Below are 24624 nucleotides of genomic sequence, written 5' to 3'. Positions count from 1 at the left end.
TGGGGGTGGGGGGAGATGATTGTAAATGCTATCATGTTGTTTTTCATATTATCAAAGGCTTTTGATTAGTTGGAGCAATGGCTTTCATATTTATCATGCGTATTTCTAGTGAAAAGTCATCTCCATTGGTACACTATCTTTAGCTCTTGATTTTGATTTTGAAGTTTGGTCACCTTTAACCACATTTTAGCCTTGGTCATTGCTTTTGACCGTTTGGTATAAGGACGTTCATGCTTGTCATGTGTATTTCAAGTGACAGGATCTTTAACTGGGTAAAACAATTTTGGCCCTTTAATCTTGACCTTAGAGTTTGGTCTAGCTTTTATCTAATACAAAAACCTTTGATTGGTTGGAACTATGGAGTTCATGTTTAACAGATAATGGGAGATTTTTGGTGATTCTTTCCTTGAACATCATTAATATTGTCAATGACATTAATCTTGGAAATTGACCTACTTTTCAAAAATGTAAATCTTTGCCTTAACTATATGACACTTGATACTATGATTTTACTTTATAATTCAGAGGTGTATTGTTTCTTTTAGGTACCAGCATTTTTAATGCCTAGACGTTGACATTATAGATTGATTTGAATTAAGAAAATCCTTTCCCACGGGCTGGTATACGGGGGAATCAGTGTTTCACAATTGCATATTGTTGAATTTGTTTTTAATGAATTATTTTCATTATATTGCTTGGACGGAATATTTTTATCTCATATCATTCTCCTTATATCTTAACTATGTGTTATTTGAAGAAGAAAAACTTCAGAAAAATAATATCATTTGATAATTCATTTATGTTGTTTACGTCAAACAACATGTCAAAAAACAATTCTCGTATAAATTTATCCTATCACTATTATTTTGCGTTTACTCAGCCAAGTTTAGAAAATTATGAGAATACAAATATTTGTGTCTGTTCTCGTTTAGGATGAATATATTTTGGCAAATTTACCATTTTGCAGAAGGAGAGAGAAAGAGAGAGAAATACCTTCGCATATAGAATTGTTTCTTTGATATCCTTTCCTACAGAAGCAGGAATAATTTCCATGTAAGTTTTTACAAATTGTGTTTTCTGGACAATCATTTAAACTCAAATCCGAACACTCGTCTATATCTGAAAAATGCAGAGATGTATTTCATTTCTTTTCAAATTGAAGATTCAAATAAAAGATTTAATTTGAGAAAAATAGGAAGCAGTTAACTTTCGATCAATTACGGTGTACTAGATACCTTGACAATGATTGTTATCATCGTAAAACCCTTCCTTACAGGTACACAAGAAAGAACCCTGTAGGTTTTTACAAACTTTATCTGATCCACATATATCTTGGTCCGTTTCACACTCGTCAATATCATCACTGCAAAATTTTCCTGTCCATCCAGACTGACAAACACACCCACTAACCGGATCACATTTATCCATACCTTCCCCACACCGACATATTTGGCTACAATTCTCTCCGTAATTCGGTGCAGCACATTCTATGAACACAATAACTTTGATTATTCATTACATCAGAGAATGAAGCTGTTAGCTTTTTAATCCGAACATTGTTTTTTACCTGTGCATGAAATTTTATCGTCATTTAAAGAATATCCTGGTCGACAGTAGCACTGAAATGATCCATTCCTGTTGTTACACTCCTGGTGGCAGGGAGACAAATGCTTCTCACATTCATCAATATCTGTTATAAATAGACACTTCTTCATACATTTTGATGGAATCTAATTAAAAAAATTGTTTGATTCACCTTTAAATATATTGGGAAAAATTATTAAAAATCTTACCTATACAACTATGTCCATCGTCATGAAGCCGAAAACCTATCGGACATATACATTTCCCGGTAGTAGAGTTGCAAGTGAACTCACAGTTTATATCCAAATCTTTGCATGGATCTTCATCTGTATAACCAAATCGTATTTCAAATTACATTGACAGTGCTTCGTAGCTAGAAGAGCATCAAAGATTAAATGACACTTCGAGAAATCAATAATTATAAAATCTATTTAATCGCTCTTTAATTTTTCATTTTTTAACAATTTAAAACAATCATACAAGACTTGTAACATACCTGTATGAATACATGTAGAGTTGTCTGTATTTAGAGCAAAACCCGAAAAGCATCCGCAAAGAAATGATCCAGGAGTATTTTGACAAGTTTGTTCACATCCAGAAGTTCTCTCCAAGCACTCGTCAATATCTAATTTTTTAAGTAAAAACAAAGATACTATTAATGAATATTGAACATGTGTTCATTCTGTAAAAGGTAAAAGATATATTTAAAAAACTGAATTGATAAAACACAATGCCCCAGATTTAGGGAAACAAGAAGGGGATATCCTTTCTACCAATTTTGATCTTTTACTCTTTCTTATTTATATTACTCATAAGTATAAACTGGAAAACAAACATTTTGATTTTTGTCAAAGACAGAAATCCCATTTTAATATAAGTACACGAAAGTATATTACCTCTACAAGTGTTATTTTCTTTTCTATATCCTTTAATACAGTTACATAAGAAACTACCCTCAGTGTTTTCACAGGTTTCTGTTGTTGGACTACACACATCTGAGTTATCCTTTCCACATTCATTGATATCTTGACAAATCGAAATAGGAAAAAAAATATATTATTTAGTTGCTAAACTAATTTTTCACAATGTTTGGTATATCATATATTGTGTTTTCCCCTGTTTTTGCTAGCTTCCACCTTCGCATTCATTGTTGATGTCTTTAAACCCTGCAGGACATTCTGAGCAGTTGTATCCTCGTCCAAGTCTCTGCTCCTCTTCAGGGGTCAGGTCAGTACATTCTCGTCCCAAAGAGCACGGACCGTAAAGACAGCCGTCTGTATCCAACTCACATCTATCTCCTAAAATTATCAAAATCAGTCAGTTTTCTGTCAAAAAGTATGTTGAAAATATAATAATTATTCATCCCTTACCAGAAAATCCTATTTTGCAAATACATTTTGCATGATTAAAACGAACGTTATCTGTCAGCAAAGTATTCACAAAATCACAACGGCCCTGATTTTCGCAGCCACCACATAAAACAATGGTAACATCTATAGATGGTGACTCTGCATTCATTTCATCTACCACACTTATGCTACAAAGGAAAATATTACTCTATTATATTTCAGATTCAGTGAAAGTTGACGGGTTTTGAGAGGGATTTTGCTATGCTTGCATACCTTATTTCCGATGTGTTTGTATCTTGCGGTGTCCATGTTGCTAATCCACTGGTTGTATTCAGGGTAAAATTGCTGGGGTGTTTCAGTGAATTATACTTTGGGGCTTGACTGCCGTCATCGGTAGCATTAAACCACAATTCAACGACCTTGCCAACTTCAGCGTTAATAGATGTGTTTCCTGATATGCTAGGGCTTTCGTTGTCTTAAATAATAGATTTAAGTTTTATATAGTATAGCAATATAAAACATATGTAAATAATAAAAATAATATATAGTAAAGCAATATAAAACATATGTATACTATAGAAATAATATTGACATTATAGAACCATGCCAATTTGCCATTTTAGTTTCAAGCATCATTTTCATTGTTTGTCCATGTATTACAAAAAGGAATACTACTTACCAATGAGCTTGGCATCAGAGAGTGAAACCGTTTCCTCTGTTCCAGATGATTCGGCAAGTGTTATATCTCCTGTTGCCAAGTAATCAAATACACACGCCTGGGACGGATTTTTTCCACATTTTCTGTTGGCATCTTCTAATTTCTGTTCATCTATCTCGTCCAAAAATATTGGTTCGAATTCAGGATGAGTATAATTTTTGAATGTTAATCCCTTACTGTAGTGGAAGGTGGAGTTTTCATTCACAAGCCCTGAAAATGAAAACAAAAAATATTACTGAATGTTACTGGACATGTAATCAGAGGATTTGAAGGTTCTACAAAATGCATAAAATTCATTTGAAAATTAATTTCAGTTATTGTAACGTATCAACAGGGAAGTACAATGGGAAGGACGTATAAGAAAATTTGAGGATATATACTGACAAAAGAAGCGCAACAAGCAGTAATCTACAAATGTTTGATTTTTTTATCTTATGATTTTCAAAAATGAATACAGTAAGGCTAAACTCACATTTCAGAACATCAGAGATTTGATAAAAATGTTAAATGTTTATCTTTTTACTTTACTAAGTAACATATGACTGTTAATACACCCCCCCCCTCCCAGCCATTCAAGTAAAACGTTCAAGACTGCCCTAAACAACAATTGCAGCTTAATTTCTACGATGCAATAGATTCATCAATATCGAGATCTGCGCGAAAGAATTATTCTTTGACATTTTTAAATGCCCGTTTTTCAGATGATTAGGTCGAATTTTCTCTAACTTAGAGCAGTGTAGCCATTCTTGGACTTCCGGTATAAGGACTGTCCTTAATGAATATGATACGTAATACCCTGGTTTGTCTTAATGTTGTGAATTTTTGCATCAGCAACTCTTCATCACCTTTACATTGAAATTTTCCAGCTAGAGCAATAGAAATGCGTACTTAAGCCATTTTCAAGAAGCCTTAGCATCGTTACGAGAAACGAAATGAGGGTTTATTTTTTGAAATATTGCTGCATTACTTATGATGAACAGTAAAAACCCTTAAAACCCCATATCATTGCCAAATGTTTTGTTAAACATGCAATTTTTGATTTCTGTTAAGCAGAACCAAACTTGACTTCCGGTTATGGTATGAAAATCGTTCAACCATTAAATTACCGATGTTTACCAAATTGAAGATATCCATAATTTTCAGATACATTTTTTTTACTTTACACAATTATTTCCCCCTAAAATAGGATGTTGCGTTTTTTTTGCGTGTCAGTATATAATAAACTTACAAAGTTGTCCGAAATTGTAGTAAATATCCCGTTCTGTTGTGGTTGCATTGTCATCCAGAGTAGTTCCATTTGGTAGGATAAAGTCATTGTTGATAATCCCGTCAAAATTACCCATCAACCCTTTCAAAAGTCCCTTATATTTATTGTCAACAACTGTTTCCGAAATTAAAAATCGTACTCCCAAACTGAATTTCAATAAAATAGCTGAAAAAGACACAGATGGATATCAATGATACCATGTATATGTTTAATTGCTTTGACAAATTGGGATTTCTTTGATAATTTAATTTTACTATGCTTAAATTAACTTGATGATAGAGTAGATCAAAATAGAAACATTCGACTAAACAATATCTTGCATTTGCTAACATAATCTATGTATCGACTATATAATTTGCGTATTGTTGATATTTAACTGGACTGTTGATATCCTTGTATGATCAACTAAAACGTCCATAGTTTGTTTTATATTAGAATTAGTTATTTTAACAACATCCACTTGCACATCAAAACAACAGGGAGATATATTCTCAATTTGCAGTTTATAGGTATTTTTATCCAAATAAATAAAAAAAACTGCATGATGGAAGAAGGATATGGAGATAACGAACAGTATTTAAATTAAAGTTCATAAATCAATGCAAAATAGGAGCAGAGCAAACACGGACCTCTAAAACATCAGAGGTTAGGATCAAGTGACATGGAGGGGTAAACATCCCCTGCTGACAGGTCACATCCGCCGTTTGCTCCTTGTCATGCTAACTGACGTTTTTCTTACTTATTGTTATTGTTAGTCCATTATTTATATACTGAATTAACGACGGATTTTTCCGTCATTTCCTGATCATGACAAGGAGCACACGTCGGGTGTGACCTCAGATGTTTCAGAGGTCTGTGTTTGCTCTGCCCCTATTTCGTATTGTTTAATGGACTTTGATATTGAATACTGTTTGTTATCTCCATATCCTTCATTTTAAGAATAAAAGTTAAAAAAAAACTTAAATATCCTGTACTCACATGACTTTAGAAATGATGCTGATATGCTTTGGTTTTCCCAGCGAAGAGACAAATTTTGCGTCAGATAATAGTATTCTGCATCTTCAAATTCTCTTGTCATGTCATTTTCGTTAACCCTAATTATCATTTCTGTGTAGAAAAAAGATCAGACTGAATACTTGATTCCAAATTTTTCATAATTGACCTTCATGTGTTAAAAATTATCAAAACCTTAGAAATCTCTCATTAACAAATGCTTAAAATCTTTTTGCATAAAGATATGCTGTCCTATTAATCAAATTATTTCTTCTGTAAATCTTGTGAAAGTAAATAAGTAATACAAAATCTATTTCATCTCAATATCTGCATTTACTACCCTATAGATGGATAGTAAATTTGTTTTAAATTGTGGAAATAATTTTGAGATCGATATATGTACATGAATATACTTTCCATTGACTTATTTAAAATCAATTGCATGTGATATATCTTTTCTGATTACTTTTTTTGTCTCGAGTCATCTCTATTTGGACTTTTGAACCAGTTTGATCCTGGGCCACAAATGCGCTGAATACAGTGGCATTGATGGTGGATCCGTTTGCTGTTGTAGCCAGTTCTGTTCTTGCCTGTAAGTCGAACGTCGTATTTTCTGTATCTATTTTCAGCATTGTGTATTCTCCCAATCCATTGAATGTGTAGTTTTTCCCATCAAGTGTCAAAATGTGTGGATCACCAAAATTCACACCTGAAAAGAAAAGTGGAGTATGTGGAGATAACGAGCAAAATTCAGTGTGAAAATACTGGACTAACAATTACTATAGTAGTTTGAAAAACGTCAGTCAGCATTAGACTTAATGATAAATTGTATTTGCTAAAAATGTTATTGTATTTGTCATTGACATTAAACGAGACTGTTGATATCGAATTAACAGGGCGAAATAACCTCATATGCATTAAGGTAAGTCACTCCTCAAGTTTGTTATATCAAGGATTTTTTGAGAAGTATATTTTGGATAAGTACTAATAAAGTGTAACTCAAAATCGCAAAGAAAATAGGGGGTCAGTGTGCATCCTACTGATCTACGGTACATTTAAGTTGACCTTTTTGCACTTAAATTTCATCTCTTTGGTTAATTACTTTAACCCTTATTATATTTGATTAGATGTAAGCATGGCAATAAATATAATCTTATTTTACGTAAAATAGTTTGAATAATATTTAACATTAAATAAATCTTGCAAATTAATGCGCGTAAATTATTGTTTGACCTTTTTGCACTAAAAAATAACATATTTGGGGTATTAAAAAACTTAATAGGCAATAAAAAATTTTCTTATATCAAACTTTTTACGACTTGAGTGCTGATCAGTCACAAGTATCGAGTAGTTTAAAATAATGAAAGAAAAAGGTGGGGTCAGTGATGTTAATTTTGAAATATTTGTCAAAATATGTGATTTTCAGGCTAAAAATGGTGTAAATTTGACCTTGACTTCTTTCATATATTTTCATTTTTTGGGAAAGTTTGTTGAGGGAAGGTGTAAAACTTAGTCTAAAAATATAAATTAAGACCTATATTAAATATTTTTAGCAATATCAAAACGGAAAATATTCTCCAAGTAAAAGTATGTGAGGCTAAATTTCCATTACATTAAATTTTATAAATGTGCAGATTTGCAGAATTTTCTGCTACATATCCTTCCACCAAAAGAAATAGTCCCTCATAAATCTTGCTTCTTTGTTGATTTTTGAGCAGTTTTTTCATTGAATGTTAAAAAATTGACATTGTTGAATATAAATATGTTATAAAAATTGAATTTTGATAAGTAGTTTTGAAGTAAAAGCTTCTGCGTGAACTTTTCTAAAAAGCTGAGGAGTGACTTACCTTAATGTATATTTCATAGTAACATTTGAAATGTTTTGTCTGTTGAATGTCCAGGAAATAAAATTACCATGTTCAAAAACGTGCCCTTCCTTAATTCCAGGCACAGAGGACATGACTTTAATTTATTTTATAAAAATGAACATATAATTTGATATTTTATTTAATTTTAATTCCTGACTAACCAATATCCATCATTTACTTATAAATGAGTCATGAGTGTCAAAGTTTTGTAAATGGCTTACTGCACAATATTATCATGCAAGTATTAATTTTTTTCAACTGTGACTGTATTCCTTTGATAGCTAGAGTTCTAAATTGTCAGATCCTGGAGGAGCAGAGGTCATCTCATGCACCCTTTTCTACATAAATGTATTTTGTTAAAATTGCATGAAAGAAGGATATGGAGTTAAAGAACAGTATTCAATCTCAACGTCCATTAAACAATATACAAAATAAGAGCAGAGCAAACACAGACCTTCGAAACATCAGAGGTGGGATTAGGTGCCATGGAGGAGTGAGCTTCCCCTGCTGACCGGTCACACCCGCCGTGTGCTCCTTGTCATGATCAGGAAATAACGGAAAAAATCCGTCGTCAATTCAGTGTATAAATAATGGACTAACAAATGGTATGAAAAACGTCAGTCAGCATTTGACTCAATGATAAATTGTATTTGCTGACAAGGTTATTGTATCGACCATAGAACTTACGAAATGATGACTTTAAACGAGACTGTTGATATTCTTGTTTCATCAACTTGCTTGTCAATAATTTACCTTGTTTAAGAAATTGTTCATACGTAGAGCATGCTCTTGTACCGAATTAACTGAGATATATATACTCCGTATGCAGGTGATGAAGGGAAGTTGACGATAGAAAAGTTAAAGTCTTCACGTTTATCATATAGCTTGGTTGTTAGATTACCATTAGTGTCTTTTTCAAGTAAAATATCCAAGTATGAAGCAGAAGTGTCGGACTCTGTGGTATCTTTTATCTCAAGCTCACCAGGAAACATCGTATCGACGTGGGAATGGAAATTATCATTATTAATTGACAATACGTCGTCGATATATCTAAATGTCGAGTTGAAGGCCACAGCAAGCGTTTTCTTCTTTTCACGCATAAGATTTTGCATAAATTCTGCTTCATATGAATATAAAAATAAGTCTGCTAATAACGGAGCGCAATTTGATGCAATTTGAAACTGTTTCAGGCAGTGCCAAAAAAAAAGAAAAGTTACAATTGACTTTGCAAGCCTTTTCGCAGCGACATTTTACAGCGGTTATCAACAGAATGCATTCTTAGTTGATGACTTAGTTACCCTTGTTCAGAGAAAAATATGCTCTAATTATATTTTTAAATAATATTACCATTTTGAAAAGGTGATCTTGTATAACAGCGTGGAATCGGACGGATTTCGTAATACCACTGACAGTGCCCAGAGGTACAGCAGGCCTCTTTCTGTTTCAGATCATTTTTTATGTAGAGTTTTCTTTCAAAGAACGGATTATACTCTAAGAATGTTCCAGCCGAAGGCAAAAACTGTTCAAGGGTACTCAAATTGTTGATTGACCCATGCATTCTGTAGCAACATTCCTGAAAGAATAAATATACCAATACATGTATTGGTAAAGATATGATTTATGTGATTCGCGTCCATTTGTATTTCCCGTTCCAGCACTTTTCATTCAAACGTAATGACACATGAAAAGGTTGCAAAAACAATGTTGGTATTTTTTTTTGGGGGGGGGGGGGGGGGAAATTATGATTTTTAAAAAGTATTCAAATCTATCCATATTTTCTTATTTCATAGCAACTTGCCTATAAGAGCAAGATACTTATTTTAAAAGTGAGAACAATGTTTCAATCTTATTTGCGATATGTTCACACACATAATACTACTCACCGCATTTATTCCAGTTGTCATGGATGCGTAACATAGGACTCGGTTCTTCCTGTCAAATCTATTCATGGCATACCGCGGATCAAATCTTAAAAGACGACTATCACACGGACATTCAATTTGATTTCTAATGGCTAACAAATTATATAAAACGCCTTTGTCTATACTGTTTTGGTACCAATCGTAACATAGTTTTTCGTCTGAGTTTCTTGGTATACCAGTTGTCATCTTATAAATCCAAAAGCCAGGCACTCCTAAAATGTCAAGATAATGAACATACTATTAAATAATATAACAAAAATCTATAAACAACAAGATGTGTTTGTGAAAAACTGATTCGTATGCTTGATTTATTTATTGATTGTAAATTGTTTAACGTCCCTCTCGAGAATGTTTCACTCATATGAAGACGTCATCGGCTTCAAATTTAGACCTATACTGGGCACTCAGGGCCATTGAGCAGTGAGGGTTCTTTATCGTGCCAGCGCCTACCGTGACACGGGACCTAGGTCATATCCAAAAGACCCGTGACTTTCACTACTAGTACCGAACCGAGCGCTTGGCGAAGGAACAGTCACTACCTATGTTTACTTCTTAGGTATGACGCGGCGCCACAAACGAGAATCGAACCCGGGCCTCCCTATCACTACGCGAACGCTCTACCACTAGGCCACCGTGACCGGTGATGCCCCCGTATGGCAATATAGCAAAGATTAAAATTTTCTTAAATGCAAATTTAATTAATTGGTACCAAAAGTAGGGTATTCTCACTGAAAAACAATTGTGAAATTTGAAAGTAGGCCAATGTTAAAGTTTTTTCAATAAGTACAAAAATCTGCAAGGTCAAGGTCAAAAAGTCATGGTAATATGTAATCAATGAAATATCTTGTCACATAGAGTACTTATGTAGAGTATGGAAGCCCTAGCCCTAACCATTCAGACGTAATGGCCAAGCTTATTTTTTTTCAAAAAGTAGTTCAAACTCCTAGGTTAAAGGGTCAATGTTCTTGTTATCAAATGAAAGGTCTTGTCACAAGGATTAAATATGTAAATTATGAAAACACTAGCCTTTACCCTTAAAAAGTTATGTCAAGGTTTGCTTTTTTTAAAGTAGGTCAAACTCAAAGGTCAAGGTCAAAGGGTCAAAGTTCTTGGTATCCAATGAAGGGTCTTTTCACAAGAAATACATATATGAAATATGATAGCACTATCCCTTATTGTTCAAAGGTTATGGCAAGATTAAAGTTTTTTCATAAGTACGGAAATTTTCAAGGTCAAAGGGTCAAGATTGTTGGTATCTAATGAAAGATCTTTCAACAAGTAAAACATATTTGAAGTATAAATGTCCTGGTATTTATTGTTTGTTATCATATACAGCTTAATGCACTTTTTAAACTCACATGGTTTTCCGCACAAATTAAAGTCACATTTTTCTTGCAATAAAGCTAAAAGTTATCGAGTTTCAATAAGAGACATAATCCTTATAGTATTAAATTGTTTCATGTTAAAGGTGCACTTCTCTAAAATCAGTATCTTAAGTTTTAAAAGTCAATGTTCTAAAAGGAAATTTGTTTATAAATTGTATGCTGTTAAATGTGTATGATTCTATCATAGGTTTTATAAATTAATTAGTGGACGTTTCTTTGATACTATTTGGTTAAAATGTTCAAATTTACTTCTTAAAGATGATTATTTTTCGAGGTACTTTGCACATTTTCCATACTTGTCTTGGTTTTGTCGAAATTCGGAGCCGAAAAATGACAAAACAGCATAAAGAAATCTTGTTAAAGGATAGGATAATAAAGTATTGTTTCTCTTTCAACAAAGTTAATTGTAAATATCGAAAAGAAAATTTTTTAACGTATAGTCTGACACTTTGAAATTATGCGTTGGAAGGTGTCTTTCATGATGCTAGATTTCAGGAAGTTAACCTGAAAAAATGCCATCTTTTTAAGATGGAAAGCATTCGAACAGATGAGAAATACTTCTATTATCTTGCGCTCCAGTGTTATATTAATATTCAGAAAATACAGAAGTTACATCAATTGGACTGTTTCTGTATTAAGGCAAGGCAAAAGTATGCTTTAAAATGAACGGATAAAAAAACGGTTGCATTTGACGAGAAACAATGAAAAAAAACATTGGAAACTCTCATATTATATCATCCAAGAGCATATAAATATCCTACCAATTATTATGTGTGAATTATGTTTTAAGTAATGGGATATGATCAAAATTAAGTTATAAATCATTTTTAAAATACATTTTGTCGTCACATTACAAATTTTTTGCATTATAACAATGTGACCTTAATTTGTGCGAAAAACCATGTGAGTTTAAAAAGTTTGTTGAGCTGTATATATAAATCATAAAAATGACGAACAATTATCGAGCTCGAGTCCATTGGAAAAAATAATTGGGAACAGGCAAACATGGATTTGGCACATAGGCACAGGGAATTCTTACTCCAAATAGATATCTAGATTTGCTGCTAACAATTGTTAGATATGCTTAAGTAAGATCGATCACTGTTCATTTTCTTCTACTTATCATCAATCGACCTGAAATTTTTAATTTCTAGGCCATTAATATAAACAGACATATTAAAAAAATCAACTCATTTTTACCAGCATAGCAAAGAAAGACAGCCAGGAATTCTATGACTCGATGACAGACGGAGAGAGATAACACGATATGCCACGACCATTTCAATACGAGGGAAAAAACTTGATTCTTTAAAGATCGGAATATTTAATTACAAAGGAAATATCACCCAATCTTACCTTAGGAGTTTTACGTTAAGATATTTACATGTATACGGGACGGATTATCAAATTATTTGTTTAAATTCGTAATATTAACAAGTGTTCCTTAAATCAGCAATATTCAACAATGAATGTAAGACATTATACACGGAATTAATTTGTTGACTGAAGCCTATCAATATCTAACTCAAAATACATTACATTTCCAAAATGCGGCTACTTTTACTGTTTACATGTACCTCTGTTTCCAGGATGATTACTCATTTGGAAAGCCTGTTGTGTGTTTGAAAACGGCACGATTACAGAGGACCTGTTATACTGATATCCAATGGTAATGTTCTTCCCCGGGATTGACGTAAGATTCACATCTATATAATTAAAGACTGTGAAAGTGTTTCGACCATCAGTTATAAGAAGGCACTGGAAAGTCACCATCTAAACGAGAACATTTGAAGTAATGAAAAATACTCATAAATTAGTGCAAAATATGGCCTAAACAGCAGAACAAAAATGAATGAAATGGAATATATGAAAATAAGGAACAGTATTCAAGCTCAAAAGTCCACTAAAGAAATCAAAATAGGGGCAGAAAATACAGAGCTCCAAAACATCAGAGGTGGAATCAGGTACCATGGGGGAGTGAGCATCCCCTGTCGACCATGACACCCTTGTTCACACACCTTTGTTTCTTCTTTATATGATTACACAAATAGGTCTCCTAATAACGGGGCATAATTGGTACCTATGAAAATTCATATACACTGTTGGAAAACCTTGTCTCCGAAAACCATAGAGATATTGTCAATCAGACTCTCAAACATCTTTTTTAATATCACATTCAGCGTAATTGTGTGTAAAATAAGAATTTTTTTAACAAAATAATTTTGCAAATGACCATTGAAAATGTAAGTTCATTTGCGAGTTCCAGTTTTATTAAAAAAACAGCTGTCAATGACATTAAAACACCTTGACTTTAATTTATCATTTAGAATGGTTGCTTTTAAAGTTGAAAATGTCGAATACATTGTTGTGCAGTACTCCTGACGTTTCTCCTTCACTACTATTAATATTTTAGTGAAGAGTAAAGAAATAGGCCCGGTAGAACATTTAATGGAACCTGCTATGTATTTCTGTTTGTGAGGATTTTGATGAACTTTCGGAATCCATATAAATATGGTAGTTCAAACTCAATTTGGTTGTTTCGAACATTAAAGATATTTCAAACTAACATATGATTTTGAAGAATTTCTTCCTTAGAAAGGAAGCTATAAGCACGAGGGCTATTCATTAAATAGTGACACTACACGTACTCCTTTTATATTTTACATTTAATTGAAATGGAACTTCTCTTATAATGTTTATTGTCTTCCATACTTCTGATTTGAAATATAGTCATAACCAATTTATAAAGCGATTTTCAAGAGAGCATCTTGTATGGACCCACCCTGTGGACACTGTTGATATGAAGATAGATTAATTGATTGATTGTATATTGTTTAACGTCCCTCTCGAGAATTTGTCATATGGAGACGTCACCATATGACGGTGAAGGGCTTCAAATTTTGACCTTTACTCGGCACTCGAGCAGTGAGGGATCTTTATCGTGCAAACGCCTGCCACTGACACGGGGCCTCGGTTTTTAAGGTATCATCCAAAGGACCCGCAACGTTCACTTCAAAGTGCCGAGCGCATGTCGAAGGAACAGTTGCTACCCATTTTTTATCGACTTGGGTCAATCGCGGCCGAGATACGAACTCACGACCTCCCGATCACGGACGAGCGCTCTACCGACTGAGCTACCGTGAACGGTAATATGAAGATAGAGGGAAAGTCCCTAAGGAACATTTTGAACATCAGGTGGTATATCAAATATCGTTTTCTAATGATTATCAAGAATAAAGACATTTTCAAAGAACTCGTGTCATTAGGTGGAAACTCTGTTGTGTCTATCAGAACCGCTTATCAATGGATAATGAATTTCAAACCTGGTAGGGATTCCGTTGAAAAATCAAACAGTCAAGAAGACCAAGATCAATTACCAATAAGAAATCAGTTGCAGAAGTGAAAAATATTATCGACAGAGACGGCAGAGTTACTGTGAAACAGATTTCCAGGAAGCCGAACATATCATTTTATAAATTTTAAAACAACATTTAGGAGTCACGAAAGTACATGCATGTGCAAGGCGGATTCCACACATTTTAAATGACAAGCAAAAACGAAAGCAATTAAAAATTTCTCGAAAACGTTTGAAAAATTTATAGAAAAATTGATAAAAGACATGAAATTGTTACAGGGAATTAAGCTTGGCTACAATTTTATGAACCCTGATAGAAAGCTGGGAAACAAAATATGTCTCCTTAAACAAAGTAAGCAACCTTCCATTGCTAAATGCGACAAAACAACAAGGAAGGTTTTGTATGAAGGATATGGAGATAATGAACAGTATTGAATATCAAAGTCCATTAAACAATACAAAACAGAGTTAGGGTTAGGGTTAGAGCAAAAAAGCGTGCAGAGCAAACACGGACCTCCCAAACATCAGAATTGGGATCAGGTGCCATGGAGGAGTGAGCATCTCCTGCTGACCGGTAACACCTGCCGTGTGCTCCTTGTCATGATCGGGAATTAACAGGAAAATCCGTTGTTAATACTGTGTATAAATAAAGGACTAACACTTTGTATAAAAACCGTCAGTTAGCATTTGACACAATAAATTGTGTTTGCTAACAAGGTCTTTTTATCAACCATAGAACTAACGAATTGATGACTTTTATCTAAACTGCTGATATTGTTGTTTCATCAACTTGTTTGTCAATAATTTACCGCGTTTTAGAAATTGTTTATACGTAGAACATGCTCTTGTGTATCCTATCAACTGAGATATATGAACTCAGTTTGCAGGTTATGAAGGTATATTGCTGCATGAGAAAGGGAATTTGACGACAGAAAGTCATCACGTTTATCATAAAGCTTGGTTGTTAGATTACCATTAAAGTCATTTTCAAGTAAAACATCACAGCATGAAACAGATGTGTCAAACTCTGTGGTATTTTTTATCTCATGCTCACCAGGATATATCGAAACGGCATTGTAATGGAAATGGCCATTGTTAATTGACAATTCGTCATCGTAATATCTAAATGTCTTGTTGAATGCCACAGCAAGTATTTTCTACTTTTCACGCATAAGATTGTGCACAAAATTCTGTTTTATAAGAAAACTAAAATAGGTCTTCTTATGAGGGGCACAATGGGCGGATACATAAACCTTCGAATTCACAATTTGCGTTTCCTTACATATAGATACCAGATACCATATGAAAAAGATGAAGATGTACCAAATTTTACTCAAGACGTGTTCGACTTTTTAGATGAAGCATGGAAAAATCAACTGCACACAAAAGATAAGCACCAATTTTGTTTACAAATAGATATTAATACTGATATTTATTTGTGTATAAAGTAAATTGCAATACTTTGAAATTCCACTTTAGTTACCAGTGGAATGTCTCCTGACAATGTCATGTTTTCCCATGTTGCCTTGACAAGCCATGTTGCATTATAGTCTGGAAAATCCCCGAAATTCAGTCGAATTAATTCATTTGCTTCCTCCAAAAATAAATCATCTACGTCAGTTCGACTCCGTCTGGAAAAATTATTTTAAACATGCATATATGTAAAGCAATAATAAACCAACAACACTGTATTTCTAAGTATCGGATCTACAAAGTATGGTCACGAAGGGGAATATTTATAAAGAACTAAAATGACCAACCTCACGAACAACAAAATTTTTCCAATTTTTGGGACGCCCTTAGGAAAAAAATGCTAAAAAGTCATAAGATCAAAGGAAAAAGAGAAACAAACAAGCAAATTCAAAGAATTGAGGTCCCCCACTTTCGGTGTCTTTGTGGGTGAGATGTCATTTTTTATGACATATTGTGTCAAATATGAAAACCTTATCATATGTCATTTAGAAATTATCACCAAAGGTTTTTTTTTTTCTTTTTAAAAAAGATCAATCATGAAGGTCAAGGTCAAAAGTTAGTTCCAAGGATAAGTTTTTGAAAGGTCAAAGGGTGAAAGTTGGTTTCTTACGAAAGGTCTTGCCACAAGGATTAAATATGTGAAGTATGAAAACCCAGCCCTAACCCTTCAAAAGTTATGGTCAAGCTTTGTTTTTTAAAATTAAGTCAAACGCAAAGGTCATGTCAGATCTCTTGGTATCGAATAAAAGGTCTTTTCACAAGAATAACATATGTATGGTTTGAAATCCCCAGCCCTTAGCGTTGAAAAGTAATAGTCAAGGTTAAACATTTATCATAAATACGGAAATATCCAAGATCAAGGTCAAAATGGTCAAAGTTGTTGGTATCCAATGAAAGGTTTTTTCTAACAAAGGATACATATGTGAAATTTGAAAGTCCTAGTATCTTCCATTCAAAAGTCATGGCCAAAGTGAAACTTAAAAAAAAATTGTGTAAAAGTGGGTCACACTCAAAAGTTAAAAAGTCAAATTTGGTGGTACCCAAAGAAAGGTTTTGTCACAAGGATTACACATATGAAAAATGAAAGTATTAGCTACACTTAATCAACTTCAGTCAGACAGACTGACGGACAGACGAATGAAATTTAATGTTCCCTCGCCTTCGCGAAAGCGGGGGACAAAAACAACTAGCACTACTACAGTACTTAAATACCAAAGATTTATTTACAATGTTACAATGTTGAATTCTATAATCAAATTAATAATTCAATAAGCTTATAGTCAATATTAAAGAAAAAATCCGAACCGCTATGTCCGGTCTGTCCGTTGTACTCTGGTGAACTGGATTTACTCAATAGAAGTTTTCTATAGGAATTTAAGGAAAATAACTATATTTACTTGAAGTTACGTCTCATCATCACTGACATGGCCAACTTCATGAAGGAAACAAGCAATGTCACTTAAGTGATTTATCAAGATTTTGCGCGAATTCAGTCTCTTTAACAAACATTATCCTATCATTAGTCCAAAATGAGTTTTTTTTTTATAGTTACACGCCTTGGATAGTGCTTGAATGGTTTGTTTCCGAGAGTGGCTAAGATTCTCTGAAATACAAATTTTACTTTTTTTAACTAAGATTTTGCCCGGTAGATCCTTTGTTTGATTTTCCAGTTGTTGAATATCCAAAGATATGGGCGTTTTAAAATTTTGCTAAAACTTTTTATATCACAGGAGGGCGGACATCCCTTAAGTATTAAATTCCGACACGTTACACCCGCCGTGTACTCCTTGTCATGATCGAGAAATAATGGAAAAAAATCTGTCGACAATTTAGTGTTTAACTAATGGATATAATTAAGTATGAAAAATGTCAGTCAGCATTTGACTTAATGATAAATCAGTTATTGTATCGACCATAGAAATAACTAAATGATGGCTTTAAACGAGGATACTTATTTTCTCGTTTCAACAACTTGTTTTTCAATAATTTACCTCGTTTTACAAATTGAGCATATGTAGAGCATGCTCTGAGAGATATATACCCGTATGAGGGGGATGAAGGTATATTGCTGCATAAGTAAGTGAAGTTGATGGAGTTGAAGTTGGAGGAAGTTGAATTGGGGCGAAGTTGAAGTTTGAATTTTAAAAAGTTAAAGTCATCACGTTTATCATAAAGCTTGTTTGTTACATGCAAAATACCATTAACGATTTTTTCAGGTAAAATATCCAAATATGAAACATGTTTATTTATTAACTGAATTGAAATAAAAAAAGAAGCTTATTAAGGATATAAAATTTAAAATACCTCGAATATGCCTTGTAGTAAACATTTCCAGCTGTGTGTTGTGACGACACACTTGTATAAAACGGACATATTATTCGTTTATCTTCTGATGTATCGATATAATGTATTGTGCCACCCGTTATTTTTCTCGAATCATTTCCAAGTCCAATTATTCCATTTGATCCGATCTTGAAAACACAAAAATCTCAATTAGAATTTTAAATTTCATACTGAAATCAAAAAGTGTTTTACTCACAATTATGTCTCGGAAACCCTCGACAGCTCCATCTCCTGCAGGGACTTTTATCGGGGAACTAAGAACTGCACTGTGACTGCGATTTCCCAATACACTATCTCCTTCACCATAGTCCAGAAACGTGTACTTGTGTGTATCAGCTATAGAAAAAACTATGTTGTTGAACAACACAACTAACAACTAAATGGAATATATATAAAATATACATAGATATATTAAATCTTACATTTGTTAAATTCTATCCAATACAAAGATGGTTCACTTTCCATAAATATATACCATGGACCGCTAGATATATCCCCATAACTAACTGCAACTATAGTTACGTTATGTTTGGATCCTGGAGAAAATGGCCTTTCCCAATGAACCTCTGGATAACTTCCGTAAGTCAGCTGTTCGTGGCCATTTATTGTGACTTTATAATGATTGAGAAAGGTATTATGTCCAGATTCCTCCCACTTTAAATACAGCTTGTTAGCGATGAGTTTGCTTTGGTTTTGGTTTATATTCCCAGGAGGATAAAGTTCTTTAAAAGTAAAGGAAAAAGAAATGCGTTTAAAGTTATAATTGTCAATATTTCTTGAGTCAATTTCAGATAAGCTAATCTTAAAACATATTTTTCTTTAAAATATGTTTATATAGGATTATTTTGATCCATGGCATTTTCTCATACCATTTTTTAAATGTAAAATTGAAAGATACATAGGTATATAATTGTTTCACTTTCAAATTTTGGCATATACATGTACATCTTTATATATCATTTTTACCTAATATAAACCAAGACGAACTGCTTTCCACGTAAAACGTTTCTGATGGATTGCTAAGTTTTACATTTGATCTTATGCCGAAGTAGTGCAGACGACCAGGTTGAAATTTACATTCACGTGTTGTGTAATTTGTATGGTTTCCAACATTAACTGTTTCCTCGTACCTCCACCCGTTGTTGTGCATGGAATATAGGACAACAGTGAAATTAGTTATAAGATGGTCGTTAGATGATGGCATCCACCATTCCACAGATGCTCCACATTTGCTTTTTCCCGTTATCATGACTCGTGATCTCAAGGATGTTCCTGATCACAAATTGAAAATGATGAGCAGTGAAAAAAACAACAACAATTTTCTCACTATTTTCGAAGCTATAGCATTGCTTATTTAAAGTTATTGTTTGTTATGTTCATTTTTCATTCGCTTTCAAAAAAATGTTAAACAAGGAATTTATAAAAGCAGAGTAATTGTCATAATTATATTCTGAAATCAAGTTTCAGAATGAATAGACATGATGATCTTTAAAACATTTTTAAACACAAATCATAAATAGAATCAGTTTCATTGACCAAATTGTGACCTTATAGGTCTATTTCCTTCATTATCTAATATCAATATAAAATGAATAATGTAAATGAATCATGTACAGAGTGATGAAGATCATGCTGGATTCTTTAAGAATCCTCCCGTTGCAATCATGCATCTTTGTAGCAAGGCTAAAGTTAATTCTTTGAATTTGGGTCTCTAATTGACAGACCACTGTATTCAAAAGTAAACGTCAGTAAAGAATTAAAAGCAACAAAAGCATTCAAAAAGATTCAAACACAGTGTAAAGTGCAGTCATCCTTTGTTCGTAATATATATATTTAACTTTTAACTGTCTGAAGAGCCATTAGGCAGAAAGCGCTAACAGTAAAAATGATTTTCGAGATTTTTGATTTCTGACTTTTTTTTCATTGGATACATATATATATATATATATATATATATATATATATATATATATATATATATATATATATATATATATATATATAGCACAAAAAATGACCAACGACACGAACAATAAAAATTGTCAAATTTTCGGGACGCCCTGTCCCTTCCTCAGGACAAAGAAAAAAGTTAAAAAGTCATAAGAACATTTTTTAGGAAAAAAACAACTAGCACTACTACTAAACACTATATATTTACAATCTTAGTTACATGTTGAATTGAAAATTTTTAAGAAAACTAATAAAGAAAGAAATCCGGACCGCTATGAAATACGTCCGATCTATCGCGTATACTCGGATGAAGTGCGATTTACATAATTGAACGAATTAATTATGCTAATTAATTACGACAATCAGTAAATCGTACATTGTTTCATTCTCTCAATATGGCGTAACTATACTTGAAGAATAATCAAAGAAAAATAATATAGCAGGGATATTTTAAAATATGAATTATGATCTATTATAAATTTTGAAATATTTTAGGACTTATTATCGGAAAAAAATTATTTACAAAGGCATAAACAATTCATAGTTATGTGGGTTGTTCGAGAGTTGGTGACGCAAATTAACTGTAGAGTTAACACTAAATTGAGAGAATAATCTTGTTTAGTATCTTCAGGAATTGGGTCTAGTTTACGTTCATTCTGGTGAAGTCCTTCAGTTTGTTAATACCATTAGGGCGGAATGACTTCAATCTGTGCATCCAGAACTTTTCTTTGCTTTTTCTCTGAGCGTCTGTCCATCTTGGGTTATGGTCAATCACCACTACTGTCATGTCCTCCCATTTGTGACCTCAAGGTTGAAATGTTCCCCAACGGGTTCATTGAGTTTTCTGGTCTTAATGGTCGAACGGTGGTTATTGACTCTCCTGCGGAGATCTCCACTGTTTGGAGCAAACTTTGCAACTGATGAGATAAATGCAGTTGTCAGTATGACAAGACAAATTCCCTAGTATTTTGTAGCTGCGGCCTGTAACAGGGCTGTTAAAACTGTCTGTGTCAGTGCTGTGCTTACAAAGAAGACATTTTCTGTCAGAGAAAGTTTTAAAGCCCCCATTAGGTAATGGGTTTCCAGTCTGGTTCTTACTACCATGTCCTTTAGGTTCCTTGGGCGTCTGTATGCAGCCAATGGGGGGTCCTTAAAGACCTCTGCTATTCGTTTGTTTGAATGGAGAATCGGTAGGTTCTTTTGAAGGATACCGCTAAGGTTCTTAAGGACGGGATGGTATGTGGTTACCAGAGGGACCCTGCCACTATTGTCTTTCTCCTTGTAGCGTAATAGGTTTTGCCTGTCATGTTCCGCCATCTCATCAATAGCTGTTTGTACGGTGCGGGCATTGTAGCCTCATGTAAGTGGGACTTAAGAAGACAACTTTGCTCCTGATATAAGGCAGGGGACGAACAGATGCGTCGAATTCTGGCGGCTAGACCCTTAAGTCTAATTAATTAGCATAATTAATTCGTTCAATTATGTAAATCGCACTTCACTCGAGTATACCCGATAGATCGGACGTTTTTCATAGCGGTCCGGATTTCTTTCTTTAACAGTGTTCTTAAAAATTTCCAATTCAACAATATATAGTGTTTAGTAGTTTAGTAGTAGTGCTAGTTGTTTTTGTTTTTCCTTTGTTCTTATGACTTTTTAACTTTTTTCTTTGTCCTGAGGAAGGGACAGGGCGTCCTGAAAATTTGACAATTTTTATTGTTCGTGTCGTTGGTCATTTTTAGTGCTTTATATAAATTTCCATCCGTGACCTTGTATCTACTTAGTAGATATACAGTGTTGTTGGTTTTTTAGTGCTTATATATATATATATATATATATATATATATATATATATATATATATATATATATATATATATATATATAAAGCACAAAGAAATTCACTTTTACATGGATACCCACTTCCGCCCCAGCCCGGGGTTGAACTCTCGACCTTCGGAATCTGTCTCCTAGCAGTGCAGGAACAGCGAGCTAGACTGCTCGGCTATCTAGGCAAGTCAAAAAACTTGCTTTCGATGCCGATGGAATTCTCGCGGCGCTGCCCTACACTACACGGTCATTGAGAATAGAAGTGAGATACAGTCATTTGGACATTTGTTTTAACAGAGGATTGCTACCAATACATGTTGTAATGAAATTAATTATTATTTATAAAGCACATTTTACAACAACTCTTAAACTAACATAACTGTCCTAAGTGAAGAAATATTAATATAGAAAGCACAAAGAAATTCACTTTTACATGGATACCCACTTCCGCCCCAGCCCGGGGTTGAACTCTCGACCTTCGGAATCTGTCTCCTAGCAGTGCAGGAACAGCGCGCAAGACCGCTCGGCTATCTAGGCAAGTCAAAAAACTTGCTTTCGATGCCGATGGAATTCTCGCGGCGCTGCCCTACACTACACGGTCATTGAGAATAGAAGTGAGATACAGTCATTTGGACATTTGTTTTAACAGAGGATTGCTACCAATACATGTTGTAATGAAATTAATTATTATTTATAAAGCACATTTTACAACAACTCTTAAACTAACATAACTGTCCTAAGTGAAGAAATATTAATATAGAAAGCACAAAGAAATTCACTTTTACATGGATACCCACTTCCGCCCCAGCCCGGGGTTGAACTCTCGACCTTCGGAATCTGTCTCCTAGCAGTGCAGGAACAGCGCGCAAGACCGCTCGGCTATCTAGGCAAGTCAAAAAACTTGCTTTCGATGCCGATGGAATTCTCGCGGCGCTGCCCTACACTACACGGTCATTGAGAATAGAAGTGAGATACAGTCATTTGGACATTTGTTTTAACAGAGGATTGCTACCAATACATGTTGTAATGAAATTAATTATTATTTATAAAGCACATTTTGCAACAACTCATATATATATATATATACATGTGTATATATATATATATATATATATATATATATATATATATATATATATATATAGAAAGCACAAAGAAATTCACTTTTAAATGGATACCCACTTCCGCCCCAGCCCGGGGTTGAACTCTCGACCTTCGGAATCTGTCTCCTAGCAGTGCAGGAACAGCGCGCTAGACCGCTCGGCTATCTAGGCAAGTCAAAAAACTTGCTTTCGATGCCGATGGAATTCTCGCGGCGCTGCCCTACACTACACGGTCAATGAGAATAGAAGTGAGATACAGTTATTTGGACATTAGTTTTAACAGAGGATTGTTACCAATACATGTTGTAATGAAATTAATTATTATTTATAAAGCACATTTTACAACAACTCTTTAACTAACATAACTGCCCTAAGTGAAGAAATATTAATATAGAAAGCACAAAGAAATTCACTTTTACATGGATACCCACTTCCGCCCCAGCCCGGGGTTGAACTCTCGACCTTCGGAATCTGTCTCCTAGCAGTGCAGGAACAGCGCGCTAGACCGCTCGGCTATCTAGGCAAGTCAAAAAACTTGCTTTCGATGCCGATGGAATTCTCGCGGCGCTGCCCTACACTACACGGTCAATGAGAATAGAAGTGAGATACAGTTATTTGGACATTAGTTTTAACAGAGGATTGTTACCAATACATGTTGTAATGAAATTAATTATTATTTATAAAGCACATTTTACAACAACTCTTTAACTAACATAACTGCCCTAAGTGAAGAAATATTAATATAGAAAGCACAAAGAAATTCACTTTTACATGGATACCCACTTCCGCCCCAGCCCGGGGTTGAACTCTCGACCTTCGGAATCTGTCTCCTAGCAGTGCAGGAACAGCGCGCTAGACCGCTCGGCTATCTAGGCAAGTCAAAAAACTTGCTTTCGATGCCGATGGAATTCTCGCGGCGCTGCCCTACACTACACGGTCAATGAGAATAGAAGTGAGATACAGTTATTTGGACATTAGTTTTAACAGAGGATTGTTACCAATACATGTTGTAATGAAATTAATTATTATTTATAAAGCACATTTTACAACAACTCTTTAACTAACATAACTGCCCTAAGTGAAGAAATATTAATATAGAAAGCACAAAGAAATTCACTTTTACATGGATACCCACTTCCGCCCCAGCCCGGGGTTGAACTCTCGACCTTCGGAATCTGTCTCCTAGCAGTGCAGGAACAGCGCGCTAGACCGCTCGGCTATCTAGGCAAGTCAAAAAACTTGCTTTCGATGCCGATGGAATTCTCGCGGCGCTGCCCTACACTACACGGTCAATGAGAATAGAAGTGAGATACAGTTATTTGGACATTAGTTTTAACAGAGGATTGTTACCAATACATGTTGTAATGAAATTAATTATTATTTATAAAGCACATTTTACAACAACTCTTTAACTAACATAACTGCCCTAAGTGAAGAAATATTAATATAGAAAGCACAAAGAAATTCACTTTTACATGGATACCCACT

General features: G+C 34.0%; 1 protein-coding gene across 1 annotated transcript in view; it reads right to left on the bottom strand.

Moving 5' to 3' along the window:
• Nucleotides 1-19523, bottom strand: part of LOC134270437 (fibrillin-2-like) — a 29392-nt gene extending 9869 nt beyond the window's left edge. Inside the window, exons 1-21 of the mRNA XM_062752658.1 lie at nucleotides 19224-19523; nucleotides 18680-18979; nucleotides 18454-18593; nucleotides 18219-18385; nucleotides 15925-16066; nucleotides 12664-12859; nucleotides 9663-9913; nucleotides 9127-9352; nucleotides 6378-6620; nucleotides 5897-6025; nucleotides 4880-5083; nucleotides 3613-3861; nucleotides 3207-3408; nucleotides 2955-3121; nucleotides 2721-2882; nucleotides 2481-2609; nucleotides 2081-2209; nucleotides 1794-1910; nucleotides 1568-1690; nucleotides 1236-1487; nucleotides 994-1119 (exon numbers count right to left, since the gene is read on the bottom strand). Of these exons, the coding sequence (XP_062608642.1) occupies nucleotides 994-1119; nucleotides 1236-1487; nucleotides 1568-1690; nucleotides 1794-1910; nucleotides 2081-2209; nucleotides 2481-2609; nucleotides 2721-2882; nucleotides 2955-3121; nucleotides 3207-3408; nucleotides 3613-3861; nucleotides 4880-5083; nucleotides 5897-6025; nucleotides 6378-6620; nucleotides 9127-9352; nucleotides 9663-9913; nucleotides 12664-12859; nucleotides 15925-16066; nucleotides 18219-18385; nucleotides 18454-18593; nucleotides 18680-18979; nucleotides 19224-19506 (3937 nt within the window). The 5' untranslated portion in view covers nucleotides 19507-19523. The remainder of the gene's footprint in view (nucleotides 1-993; nucleotides 1120-1235; nucleotides 1488-1567; nucleotides 1691-1793; nucleotides 1911-2080; nucleotides 2210-2480; nucleotides 2610-2720; nucleotides 2883-2954; nucleotides 3122-3206; nucleotides 3409-3612; nucleotides 3862-4879; nucleotides 5084-5896; nucleotides 6026-6377; nucleotides 6621-9126; nucleotides 9353-9662; nucleotides 9914-12663; nucleotides 12860-15924; nucleotides 16067-18218; nucleotides 18386-18453; nucleotides 18594-18679; nucleotides 18980-19223) is intronic.
• Nucleotides 19524-24624: the final 5101 nt, after the last annotated feature.

This window comes from Saccostrea cucullata, unplaced genomic scaffold (genome assembly GCF_032062105.1).
Source record: "Saccostrea cucullata isolate Sc308-1 unplaced genomic scaffold, CSIRO_AGI_Scuc_v1 ctg1170, whole genome shotgun sequence".
Taxonomy (NCBI): domain Eukaryota; kingdom Metazoa; phylum Mollusca; class Bivalvia; order Ostreida; family Ostreidae; genus Saccostrea; species Saccostrea cuccullata.
This window is presented reverse-complemented; position numbering and strand designations above follow the sequence as displayed.